At 26.1% G+C, this 14,283-nt stretch overlaps 2 protein-coding genes across 3 annotated transcripts in view; one reads left to right on the forward strand and one right to left on the reverse strand.

Moving 5' to 3' along the window:
* LOC136075012 (uncharacterized) overlaps positions 1-1,860 on the reverse strand; it is a 2,208-nt gene extending 348 nt beyond the window's left edge. The window contains exons 1-3 of the mRNA XM_065787207.1: positions 1,756-1,860; positions 936-1,372; positions 1-789 (exon numbers count right to left, since the gene is read on the reverse strand). The exon at positions 1-789 is cut by the window's left edge and continues 348 nt beyond it. Of these exons, the coding sequence (XP_065643279.1) occupies positions 984-1,372; positions 1,756-1,777 (411 nt within the window). The 5' untranslated portion in view covers positions 1,778-1,860 and the 3' untranslated portion in view covers positions 1-789; positions 936-983. The remainder of the gene's footprint in view (positions 790-935; positions 1,373-1,755) is intronic.
* Positions 1,861-7,045: 5,185 nt separating this feature from the next.
* The window catches only part of LOC136075013 (uncharacterized), an 84,630-nt gene continuing 77,392 nt past the window's right edge, over positions 7,046-14,283 (forward strand). Inside the window, exons 1-2 of one of the 2 annotated variants that reach the window (XM_065787208.1) lie at positions 7,046-7,246; positions 9,681-9,735. In XM_065787208.1, coding sequence (XP_065643280.1) covers positions 9,696-9,735 — 40 coding nt within the window. In that variant the 5' untranslated portion in view covers positions 7,046-7,246; positions 9,681-9,695. Of the gene's footprint in view, positions 7,247-8,831; positions 8,913-9,680; positions 9,736-14,283 lie in introns of those variants that run through there. The other variant, XM_065787209.1, reaches the window with a different exon arrangement.

The following is a 14,283-nucleotide window of genomic DNA, read 5'->3' on the forward strand; positions in this document are numbered from 1 at the left end:
GAAAAAGTATTTAAGTGGTCTTCCGTCTGAAATCTAATAAATTTTTCAGCCATTTGTCTTCCATGGCCTTTAGTTCCTGTAACAGACCTCTTTAGTTGGCAATTTACATTTTCAAACACCATAGCAGACGTTGCTGTAAGAGGTTCAAAATTTTTTACCTGGTCAGAGAGATGTGCTAATGTATGGAAAGTAAATGTGCGAATACCTTCACCGAAATAGGAGCATAATGCCTTTTGAAATAAATAAATTAGTTGCTGACAAGCATCAATATCATTTGATGAAACAATTTCATTGGATAATGTATAAATAGATGTTGAAAGCATTAAATAAAGAGAACAAATTTTAGCATTACCAAGTTTGTAAAACACAAATGGCCCATAATACAATAGAAAATACTTGTGTTCTTGAGCTTTCCACTTAACAAGTTCATTATTCAAATTTTTTGGCTTCCGTCGAAAAAAATGTGGCAATTTTATGGAGTCTATTATATTAGATAACTTTGGAATATTTACTAATTTTTTGGAAACAATAAAGTTTAAAATTGTTTTAGCAATTCCTATATAAATTAAATGCATTACATCAAGAGGTGCACAAACAGGCAGTGAAATCAAATCTGTTAAAGCTGTCTTTCCCTAAACACCAAAAACAGGATTTTCTTCAGTTGCACATATACGGTGATCTGCATCGGTTGCATTATTTCTAAGAATAAATATTTTTTGAATAGGAAAAAGCATCTTGTGGTGAAATTTGCTATAAGCGCCTTCAATTAAACATAAACTGCATCCAAATCTAAAAAAATAAGCTCAAATACACCTGCTAATTTTTTTTGTTTAAAAGAAAAATTAACCAAAATAATATATATATATATATATATATATATATATATATATATATACATATATATATATATATATATATAACAAAAATAAACTTACTTAGCATTAAAATTCTGAATGTTACATATGCTACTTTTTGCAGGCAGGTCAGCAACCAAACGATGTATTTGTAGATGAGGTTTCGTTATAAATAGTGGTAAATGAAAAATCGTTACTTTTTTCTAATTTTATAGAAGATGATGTTCGAACTGGTTGTTGTTTTAAAAAAAGAGAATCATTGTCAACATTTCCAGAAAAATTAGGCTCTAAATCATTAAAAGATATCTGATTAGATTGATCTGGAGAACCTTCATTGGAACTCAAAATTGAAGAATTCAAATCATCATTAGATATATTTGGACTAGAAAAACTGTCATTTAAACAAGAAGAGCAATTTGAAGAAACTGAGTTAGATGAAGAAGATTGGTTGGATTTAAACCTTGGTTTTACTGGCATTTTTTTCTTTCCCATATACTTTCTTTTCTTAACATAGGCACCTAAAATAAGATCAAATCCAATATATATCAAATGTTCATACATACATACATACATACACACACACACATATATATATATATATATATATATATATATATATATATATATATATATATATATATATATATATATATCCACTGTACCAATAGCATGGCAACAAAAACTTTTAAAACATACTTTTGTGTATAAAACTAAATTTAAAATCAATCTCTTTATATCGTTGTTTTATTAAACGATTAATTATATTATCACGTTTTTATATAACTATTTAATTCAAAAATAACTTAATTATATAATCTATATATTCATGTAATTTAAAAACACTTTACATTTATTATGTAACAATGAAAAAAAAACATCACTTTAATAAAAAATCTGTTACCTGATGTAGACTGTCTATGCATTTTATAAATAAAATAATTTTGTTTCTAAAATAAATGCTACATGAATAAAAAAGATAATTAAAAATACCATATAATGATTTTAAATAACCAATTAACTGACATAATCTAGCATTTTTTTTAGAAAAATGTTGTATAGTATAATGTAAAAAATTGTAAAAATTTAAATATTATATAAATTTTTAATTATGTTAATTTAAAAAACAAAATTATATTATGGAAATCATTTATACATAACATTATATTAATAAATATTCATAGACATGTTCATGTCAAAATATGTAAAAGTGTTCATTAAACTTTTCTATGAAAAAATAGTTTTGTTGGTTTATTGCTTATTCAAGGTTTAGAAAAAAATTACAGCAAGAAATATTTAAAAAAAGAATTTTTGAAATTTTATATATAACAATATATTTTATATATTAAATATATATAAAGAAAATTTGAAATATTTTGAATAAATTAAAATAGTTAAACATCCTCTACGCTACAAATTTACGTTTGCGATTACCCTTTCTTAAATCAAGTCCAAGAGCATTTACAGCAGCAATTGCATTAGTTTCGTCTTGATCATCCTGAAAGCGTCCTTTAACAGCATTTTTAAACATATCAGAGCGACATGGCGATAAATTTGGTCTCTCTGACTCACGTTGCTTAAACAGAATATGAGTTTTTAATTCATCATCAGTAAAAAGTTTGATACCTATAAGGTTAGAAGCTTTATTCAAACTCATCAGAACAAATTATCCATAGGTACGAGGAAGTCATTAAAGGAAGCCATTGTGTTTGGAATCTTGTTTGATAGGGAAGGTCCTATAACAATAAAAAATTTATTAAATTCTCTGGATATAGCTCTTAGGTCATATAAACTTATGTTATTAACTTTAATCATCTGCGGCAGAAAACCTAAGCATAATTTTTGTTTTCCAGTAATTTCTTCCATAATTTGCCATGTGCTTTTCAAGTCCTTTTTACATTTATTAATTAGTTCTGAGTAGTATTTTCTTTTTAGGCTTTTACATATTTTTTTAAATAGATATTTGTAATTTTTATATATTTTTTTGCTATTTTTGCTTTTAGATATTTTATATATAACTTCTGTTTCTTTTTTGACGATTTTTTAATCCCTTTGTAATCAAGGCACTTTTTGAGTTTCTATTTATTTTTATTATTTTTCAACAATTGGAAAATTAGCGTCGTAAACAGAAAACAATGTTTTATAAAATGTTTCGGAGATATTATTTGCATTGTATTTAAAATCAATATGATTCCAATGGATAAGACTGATCTATAAATAGTTAAAGATTTTTTTGTTTGAAAAATTTAAATTTAGTTTAAAATCAGGAAAAAAGGAAAATGATCGGATATATCAGTTTTTATGATACCATTTTGAATATCTTTATTAAAAATGTCTGTTGTAATGATACTATCTATTAGGGTAGCCAAGTTTATTGTTACCCTCGTAGGGCGATTAATTAAGGGTATAAATCCTGTTTCAAAAATTGTGTCATAAAAGTTTTTAACTTTATGGTCATCGTTATAAAGAAAACAATTCATATTAAAGTCCATAATAACAAAACTTTTTTTTTTCTACGTCACTTCTTTTCGCGATACGTTGAAAAAACATACAAAGGTTTTCGCTCGCGCATTTAGGTGGTCGATAGCATCAGCTTAGAGTAATGTTTTTTGTTTCTTAAAAGTTTAGTTGTTAAAACTTCTTTATTCGTTTGTCTTTCTTTCTTATCGCCATCGGAGATAAAGAAGTTTTAACAATTTTTATTTGCATTCTGGAAAAGACAACCTTCTAATTCTTTAGGATAAAAATAAGCACAATCGGTAAATTCATCGCAAAAAAAAATTATTATCAGGATCTATGTTTTCATTAGAGGAAAAGCGGTTCCCTTCGAAAAAATTAAAAGTAATGGATTCAAAATCAATAAAGCCATGGTTGTTAAAACTAGGTTACGTAAGTTTTCTTTTTAAGAATGCGTTATTCCATTATTTGTTTAGAGCTTTTTTAAAGTTTTATTTTTAAAAGAAATAATTTTATCGTATTTGAACCGAAACATTCTCACCGTTTAAACGTCGTTCATTAACTTCCGCAAACAATTTTCTTCTGATTGATCCGTTACGCGAGAAAAATCTTGATTTACATAAATGTTTGTTCCTCTAAGACAAGTTGATTCTTCTTTAAAATTTTAGCTTTGTCTTTGTATTGTTGAAGTTTTAAGACTATTACCTTCGGGTGTCCAACTTTTTCTGGCCCGGTACGATGTGCACGTTTAATTTCAATGCTCTTTAAACCTAGTTTTTGTAGAGAAAATTAATGAACCTTTTCTTCGGTTGCTTGCCAAGATGCGACTTCGTCTTTACATAATCCATCAATTCTTAAATTACAAATTCACGATTTATCTTCGAGGTTACGGGTTCTTTTGTTTAAAAATTCATTATTAATTCTTTCTTTCTCTAATTGTTTGTTATCGATTTTGTTAAATAAGTTTTTGTTGTTATTTTCAATCTTTTTATCATTTACGTGTTCGCCGAAGTTTAAACTTTCTTTTATCTCTTCAAGGTCTTTTTCAATTTTTTTAACCTTATTTGCATTTGCAATAATATTCGTCTCAAATTTATCCAATCTTTCGTTGAGTATTTTTGTGTTTGCACTAACAATAGCAATTACAGTTTTTTCATGGTTTATAAATATAACTTCAGTTTCCTTTTTATAATCATCTAGCATTTTTTTCATCATATTTTTTATTTCTTGGAGTGTTACCACCATACTTAATATTGGTAAGAACTTTTTAGTTAGTGGGTTTGTAGGTTTTTAAAATGTTTTTTTATTATCTTTAAAATTATTTGACTTAATTTATTCACTTTTTTTATTCCGAAACTTTTATTTTTGAAGTTTTGATGTCAATCAGATTAAATAACAAAGTGTTGCTAGACGTTTTAAAACTCACATTAAGTAAACGTTCTATCCAACGTGTTTTATTGTCTTTGTCTCAAGAAAATCTATAACTTTTTTAAAACGTTTTTACATCGTTCGACCTCTTCAATGATAAATAACTCAGCAATTAACACATTTCACCATTTTTCATAAACTTAAACAAATTTCACCATTTTCATAAAAGGCTAAATAAATAAACCAACAGTCGATGCTATTTAATTTAGTCTTTATAATTATAAAACCTGTTCATTTAATGTTTGCTAACCACTTTATTAAAAAAAGTTTTTTTAACAGAGAGTGGATATTTAATAGAATTTCTGTCTTTGCTACACAATTTTTTTTTGCTACAGGTTCTCGCTTGATGACTTTTAGTTGCTACGTAAGATGTTAATAAAAAGATTGCACGTAAATAGCCTCAATATATAAAAAATTATCGAGGGTATGTATAGAGTTGTTTCAGAATATGAAAAATTCACTTTTAATACAGTTGCTACAGTCGATTTGCCATTTTATTTAACTCCCACTTCAGTTTAAGTTGATACGCTGCGAAATGTTTGACATTCTTTTAAAAGTATATGGACATGTGAGACGAAACCCAATAAAAACATGGGTTTCTCAGTGAAGCATTTCATTTTTCCGAAGAAAGTATTTCTGTAACATAATCAAATTGGCTCAGATACAGTTTTGAATAAATTTTTGAAGCGCCGCTTTTTAATTACTTGTAACCTACATATCTTATTTAAGTTATTTTTCTCTTTTGCATGAAAAAAAAATAAATTAATGTTAAAAAAAAAATAAAAAAGAGAAAAAAAACTGACTGTAGCATTTCCTACACTTGCTACAGTCTGGATCCGCTTCTGTAAGCCGTTAAAAATTTTATGCAGGTTTTAAGATAACTTCTAAAATTAAGGAAAAAAAAATGGTCCTAATACAGAACCTTGGCGTACACCTTCATTTTATTGGCAAAGATTTGGTATCATTGATGGAGACAAATTAAGAAGATACGATGAAAACCATTGGTAACATGATCCATTAAGAAGATGCAATGAAAACCATTGGTCAGCAATACCTCAAACACCGTAGTGCTCCAATTTTTTTAGTTGGATGGAGTGAATAATAGAACCAAAGGCTCTTCCTACTTCAAGAAACACTCCATATGTATAAAGTTTAATGTCAAGAGCTTTTCTAATAATTTCATTTTTTTTACAAGTTATGAGTTAGTTTTTGTGTTAAGTTAGTTTTTTATAAGTGCATGAGTTGTGGAGCGTTTGTCACAAAGCATGGCCGACGGCACAGGTTTTGAAGTGGGAGTGGGGGTACAATTGTAAAATTCTAAAAAAAGTCCTCTTCATCTAAAATTTTTTTGAGAAAAAAAAAAGGGCTTTCAGAAAAAATTTGGGGGGGGGGGACGGGCACTTGCCCCTTGGTGGTGTCGATCCTGCAGAATCCATACTGATGTTTGTAGAGACATTGATTTCTGTCAATAAAAGTCATAAAGTCTGCTGTGCATAGCTTTTTAAAATATTTTGTGAGCTAGGAGAGAAATTGGTCGATAAATTGTATGATCCATTCGAGAACCTTTTTTATTGACAGGAATGAAATATTTATGGATAGGAATGAGAAAGGCCTTTATTAAACGAATCATTTTAGAGAAAATTTGTTTATTTAAAATATAGTAATATTTTTTATACATTATTTATTAGTATTTAGTTTTAATAAGTTAAATTAATTACGAATTTTTAAAACCCAATGCTTTTATATGTTACTAAAACACAAACTTCTCAATAAATTTTTTCTGATACTACTATTTTGTTTTATCACCATGTGGCTGTATGCCTGTGCAAAAAAACAAAAAAATTCAGGAAGAGGCGGGTCTCGAACCTTTGACATTCCGTTAACGAAGTCAAGTCCTTATCAACATAAGACGAACACGCGTACAAGTAGGCGAGTAATTAATATTTATTTTTAAAATTATTTTTCTTCTTTCCATACAAAAAATAAACTTAATTAAAATTAACTAAATTAATTGACTTATTGCAAAACTACTTATTGAATATTTTACTGTCATCAAGCAAGAGTATGTATGCAAAATTTATATAAAACCTATTATAAGGAAGTGATTCAAAAATTGATTGCAAAATTTGATGCTCACAGACAAACATACAGAAACGACGAGTTAATAAAACCATTAGGAATAATAGGCTAGTCCGTGCGTCCTCGATCAAAGAATTATAGTGACACCATTTATTTAATGTACGTTTAAATGAGCGCTCGCACTCAAAATGTCAACGATCCAAAATGAAAAGTAAACATTTGTCAATGTCTTGTGACATTTTGATATTATTTTTTATGCGTTTAGAACGTCTTAGTTTCTTGTTCTTATAACCGAGTAAAGTGGTTAGTAATGTTCTATTATATCACGTAATGTGTTAAAAATAACTACAATTTAATTCAAAATGGAATGGAGTAATTGTTACTAAAAGTGAAATAGTTATACTTAATGTTTATTGTTCTAAGAGTTTTAGGTACTATTTATATATTTTTTTATTTTAATCTTTATCTTGTATATGTATTTTTTCAAATTTGATAAAATTATTAAGACAATTTAAAGAAACTCACTTTTAAAAAAAATAAAGAAAAAATATAGCACATATGGGCTTAAACATCAAGCCCGTGTATTCATACTGTAATTAAGCAGTATGTGTTTATACTGTAATCATACGGTAATATATTCATACTGTAGTTCATATTGCACTTATGTATTTACCTTTAAAAAAAAGTTGCACTTTTTATTATTAAAAAAATACGCGGTCAAAACAAGTTTAGTTTTATCACCTAGCCCAGTTCCGATCTTATTTTTTCAATACTAGGTTAAAAAAAAAAAAGCAATAATTAATTTAATCTAAAAAAACAAATATGAATGTATGAAAATACATACGTTTATTTTTGTTTATACTCTGTAAATGTAATCATATTGAGTATGAATGCATTCATACCATTCATATAATATAGTAACTTTCATTTTTTCTTTTTTTAAACTATTCTTCTTATTATTATAAAGTATACATTCAACGCAGATAAACATGACAAGAATTTACTCATATTTATACCGTATTAAAAAGTAATATAAAAGCTCATATTATCTTATTATATTACAAAGTAATTTGATAGGATAATATGTGTGCTTGTCATTTTTTAAATGTGTCAAGATTAATATTTACTTGACACAGCTCCAAAATTTGACTCAAGCAGATTTAAAGTAACTCAAACAGCTTTAGAAAAGAAATTCATATTTTTTTGTTTTTGGTTTATGTAATCTTGATAACTTGGTAACAGCCCTCAGATTATATTGAATATTTTCACCTTATTAAATAAGGTCTTTTGTTTGTTTGTGTAACATTTTAATTATTAAGTTTAAGATATATTAAAAAAGTTCATTTTATTTACCTTATTTTAAATTTTTTTACTATATAAAATAAATAATATAAGTCACAATATTTTATATTTAATATGCTGTTTATGAGTAATGATTTCCATTGTTTAATTTTTTCCGTTTAGTAGATCACAGTTATAATTTTGTAACGTGAATATATATCGAAATATATCCATTGAACATAATTGAATAATCAATATTTATAGGTTGGTAAATTACAGTATGATTTTTAAACAGCATTGATTCTTTTTAAAAACAAAAAAACAAACAAACAAAACAAATCAAAAAATTGAGTTCTTATGTTAAAATGTATGATATTTGATTTTTTAAGTCCTGATATGAAATTTGAGTTATAATATTCTGAAATATGAAATTTGAGTCATAAAGTTTGGGATAAAAAAATTTGATTTACCAAGTTCTCAAATATCAAATTTGAGTTATTTTAATCAACTTTTAAAGTATAAAAGAGTAACAAATGAATATTTTTAAACCAGTTTAAGAAACACAAGTTTCTTGGATTATGACAAACAAAGCAAAACAGAAAAATTTAAGCGTAAGCGTAATCTAGAAAAGTAGAAATTCTAAAAGATAGAATTCTAGAGAAGCTACAGATAGAAACTATAGATACATAAATCTACAGATAATTAGAAATATACTAAAGACAGAGCTCTAGAGAAGAATAATCTATAGATAGAAACTACAGATACATAAAATTACAGATAAAATACTAGAAAAGCGTAATTTTAAAAACTACTACAGTTAGAATTTTTTAATACTATTATTTTTGTTTGTTGGGTGTGAGCAAAACTTCCTCGAATAAAGAAGTTTTTTAGAAAACTTTTAAAAATAAAGTTGTCTTATAAAACCAAAATGTAAAAATAGAGTGTAATTTTATATTGCATAACAAAGTATTTGATTAATTATAAAATTAAATTAATTAAGTTATTAATAAAAAATAGGAACAATAATTATTAATAAAAAATAAGTACATTTAAATCATAAAACTTTTTTGAAAAAAAAAGTTTCTATTTTTCTATTTTTATGTCAATATTTAACTTTTGACTTAATGTAGACATATATTTGTGTTCGGAACTTCTTCAAAAAGTTATTTTATAAAAATGATCTGAAACCAATTTTTTTTTGTATATTTTATTTTTAGCTTAGGTGATATGAGAAAATTAGTTTGTGCAAAAGCATTTTTTTAAAAAAAAATCTTTTTTTGCATGATTCTAGAATCCCTTATAAGCATTTAATACTGGCAAATAAAATTATAGCGAAAAGTTAACCATAAAAACGAAGTTTTTGATATATGACTATATATAATACTTATTTAACAGATCAAAAACAGATTAACAGATTTAACAGATTATTATGCACATAAGTAGTTTAACATCATGTACTTAAGTACTTTTTCATCTTACTATAGGCCTGTATATATTAACTTTATATAATTTTTTATAAAGATATTTCCTTGGTATAAGCATATTTTTTACCTTTTTAGAAGTTTGTTGTCTTGATTATTTTAGGGTTTCTTCGATAAAATGGAAAATGGTCTATATAGCAGCTCAGTTGAAAAAGAAGGTATTTGTTTTTTTTTTTCGGTTGATTTTTTTATTTTTTTAATAATTTTATTTTGAAACTTAAAACTATAAACTTGTAAACATTATAACGGCATCGAAAAATGTTAAACGTTATAAATCCTAAAATTCAGTTAATATTATTGAGATAATTTTATTCAGAAGCAGGCGTGGACAAGGCTAGTTGCATTTCTTTTTACTCTTTGAGCTCTGCAGTTTTAACAGCACATTTCTCTCTAATTATTAAAGTGTTTTATTGCAGAGTATAAATTTAGTTAACATTTTTAGTGACATTTGGTATTATAAAATTAACAAACAAGCTATATTTGTAAATAAATTATTAAATTACAAATGAATCAGTGTTTTTTAACAGGGCGAATTTGCTTAAAACATTTTAAACAAATTTCCCCTTTTAAAAAACACTGATTCATATGTCTGACATAAAGTGGATATTTATCATATATAAAACCAAGAAAATTTTTGATTATGAAACTTTTTGGTATTATAAACTGTTATTATTAAATGTATAACACTCCCTATGTTATATTTATCTTTGAATAGTTTGGCACCAAATATCCATATGTTATATTTATCTTTAAGATAGTTTGTCACCGAATGTCAATATCTTTTAGAAAATGCATCCACTTCAAAGTTAGTGTTACTGTAGTTTAAGTGGTATTAATAGAGTGTCTGGTGTTATCACATCCATGAGTTATAAAAAAGAACTTAAAGTTTTAATTTTAATGATTTCAAGATTTTTAGTTGACGATCAAATTATCAGATCTGGTTTCAGATAATTAAACTATTCTTGTAAAACATCATTATTATTACTTAACATTAGGTAAAATAATTGATTAAAATTTTGGCTAAAGTTGTAAAAATATTAATATAAACCGTAATGTTGAAAAACATGTATGGGTGTATGTATATATGTATGTATGTATGTATGTATGTATGTATGTTAGGGTGGTTTTTTTTATATGAAAAAATTTTTTTTTTTTTATTTTAAACCGCACAACCTCTTATTTCGAGAGATCTGATATAAAAAGTATATAGTTAAAATTTTCTTGCAAACTGAAAATGGGAAGTGGTCCGCCAAACCCTGATTAGAAATCCTAAATCAACCAAAACTTGTTTAACACCTTGTAATTCTTGTAATTCTATTTTTATTTCATACAAAATACTGCTATAAATTGATTTAAAAAAAAAAGTAATATAAAGTACTAGAATGTTACAACATAGATAGTTCACAGAAGACTGGAGAGTACAACCAAATTTAGATTAACACCCTCAGCATTATTTAGCAAATATCGCTCCTAAATGCATATTTTGATTCCATTATTAAAGAATGTAGGGAAAATAGGAGGAGGGGGTATAATAAAGCAATGTATATATCAATTTTCTATTACAATCATTCTATTATAGTAAAAAGTTTAAAAATATTGTATTCTTGACAATCAACTCTTTCATGCATCATTAGACCAAACAAAAATAACACCACGACAAACAATGATGGTTGTCACACCAGCCCTAGCTGCAATCGGTATTGATGTAAATTAACTAAAGCTTTCACGTTCCACTCTAATGGAAGCTCGAACTACTAAACGTGAATCTCTTGCAATAGCAGTAAGAAAAAATTTTCAACCCTTGGTTCCACTAGTTGCACATTTTGATGTTAAAATGTTGTCGAATGTTGTTAGAACTAGACATGAGTGTCTGTTAATTGTTGTATCCGGCTTGGATATTAGGAAATTATTAGGGATCCCCGAAATACCTGCTGGTACTGGCGCTCCAATGAAACAATAGGTAGTTGAGTTCATTCTGCCCTGGCGTTGAAGTGCATCTTGCAGGTTTTTGCTTTGACACAACTGCAAGTTATACAGGAAGTCATAATGGGACAATAACTGTCATACAGAAGTCAATGAATCGAAGAGTTTTGTTTTTAGCTTGTCGACATCATATTCTTGAAATCTGTACAAATGCAGTGTTTGATGCTTTTTTTGTTTCATAAGGACCAAACATTGAACTTTTTGATAGAGTGAAGTCCCAGAGGGAGCTAATAGAAAAATCAAAGTTTGAACCATTTGAAAGTGATAAGAGTGAAGCTGGATGCCTTACAAAGTTTAAAAAAGAGTGGCTTGCATCTCGAAAATCCAATGTGGTGGAAAATTTGAAAAAATACTTTTCGTCATCAGTTAAATATCACAGAGTAAGAAATTGGGATTTTAAGAAGAATATGTCTCTTCATAATCACAATATATGCATGTTTCTGGTTTTCAGCACCTCTCACCAGATGAGTGTGTATGGGGGGTGATTCTCTTTTAGAGGAGAAGAAAACCGAAGGGTTTCTTTTCATTCCCAATTTTTAATGAGTTGAGTGATTTATAAAAGGTTGTTCGTTAAAAGTGTGATGGCTAGGAGGACAATTTAATGATAATTCTAAAATATTTGTGTTTTCAATGTTTGAATTACTTCAAGAAATAAATTTTTCTTCTAAATAAAAAGCATCAAAAATTACATAAATAAATCAGACTTCTCCTATAATAGAAATAACTGAATTAATAACTAAAGAACTAATAGAATTTCAAGTGAGTAAGCTGTCTGGGAAATCTGCATATCTTTAAGGCATTCCTGCAAATCCTATGAAATATGTTATAATCTTTGATTATCAAAAATTAGTTTGTATTAATTAAAATACAAAATATAAAAATAACACACGTAACTAGGATATAAGAATAAATGGAGTTTAGATAAATCATACTTGATCTGTTTGAGATTGTACCTATGATCTTTTTGAAATAAGATGGTCCTAGGCTTTCTAGAATTTGGTTATCTATAAGTTTATATGTAGCTTTGTATCCTGAAGGACTTATTTTTTTAGAAAAAAAATAGTTAATTAATATATCAAAATATCAATCATTTATAAAAAATATATAAATGTTTTTATAATAATTAATAAACAATGTTTCAAGTTCTATTTAAACTATTAAATACTATTATAGCCATAATAACGCCAAGTATACTAAGAAAAAAAGGGAATAATTTTTTAATATTGTAGATCATGTTAGGAAAATTGTTTCTTATAATTATAAACTGGAACATATATTCAGAAAAAATAGAGAATAATGTTAATAAATTCAATGAAATAATAGTTTTATAATCACTTTCGTGAATATTAGTAAAATTGGTTTTATTCTGTTGCGGGTTGTTAATAAAGCTATAATCAATTAATCTTAAAGAATGAAATGCTGTAATAAATATAGCACTGATACTAACTCAAACAGAAAAGGATAAAAAGTTTGAAAACAATGCTATTTCAATAAATTAAATCTTTAGAATAAAATCATGATAAAAATGGTAATCCTAGTAATGCTACAGATCCTATGATTATGAAAATAAATATTAAAGGTAGTAAGTTTTTTAAAGCACCATATTTTCTTATGTCTTGTTCATCGTTTATAGCATAAATAATAGATCCTGCACTAAGGAATAATAATGCTCTAAAACATCCATGATTTATTAAGTGAAATAAACTTAGATCGTAAAAAGAAAATTCACAAATCATAATCATATAAACTAATTGACTGCAAGTAGAATATGCTATTACTTCTTTTCAATCATTTTGAATCAACCCTATAGTTGCTGAGAAAAAAGAAATTAAACTTCCTATCATAATTATCAAAATTAATATAGTAGATGAAAGCTCAAATACGGGCGGCATTCTAATAATTAAAAATACTTCAGCCGTAATCATTGTAGCTGCATGAATTAAAGCCGAAACTGGGGTAGGCCCTTCCATTGCATCAGGTAATCACATATGAAAATCTAATTGAGCAGATTTTCTTATTACACCTATTAGAATGAAAAATAATGGAATATAAAGAATAGAAATATCATTCGTAATAGAAATTATAAATGTGTCATTAAATTCAAATGATCCGGTAAAAACTCATAAAAATTAATCCAATTATTAATCCAATATCTCCTAATTTATTTATAACCCATGCTTTTATTACTAAGTTATTAGCTTATATTCTAGTTAATCAAAAATTGATTAATAAATATGAACATAATCCTACCCCTTCTCATCCTATAAAAAGTTGAAGTAAGATTGAACTTGATATTAATACTATCATAAAAAAAAGTAAATAACAATAGATAAGATATGAATCTTGATAAATGAGGATCATTTTCCATATAAGAATAAGAGAATAAATGAAAAAAAAATGAAACCGTAATAACTAAAACTAGTATATTAATGGTTATCAAATCAAATTTTAGATTGAATGAATTACTTAATAATCCTGTATTAAATCAATTTAATAAATTGTAGTATAAAAACATGTTGTTGAAATTATTCTCATAGAAAACAATTCAAGAGTTTATAAGTGTTGTAATAATAATAATAATAAAGATTAATTTAGCACCTTTATTACCAAAAAATTTACCAAATAATCCACATAATATTTTCTATTAATTAAAAGTAAAAAAGTTATAGTTAAAATCATATTATAAACTTAGTATATAAGTTAAAAAAGAAAGAAAAAATGTA

This window comes from Hydra vulgaris, chromosome 01 (assembly GCF_038396675.1).
Source record: "Hydra vulgaris chromosome 01, alternate assembly HydraT2T_AEP".
NCBI classification, from domain to species: domain Eukaryota; kingdom Metazoa; phylum Cnidaria; class Hydrozoa; order Anthoathecata; family Hydridae; genus Hydra; species Hydra vulgaris.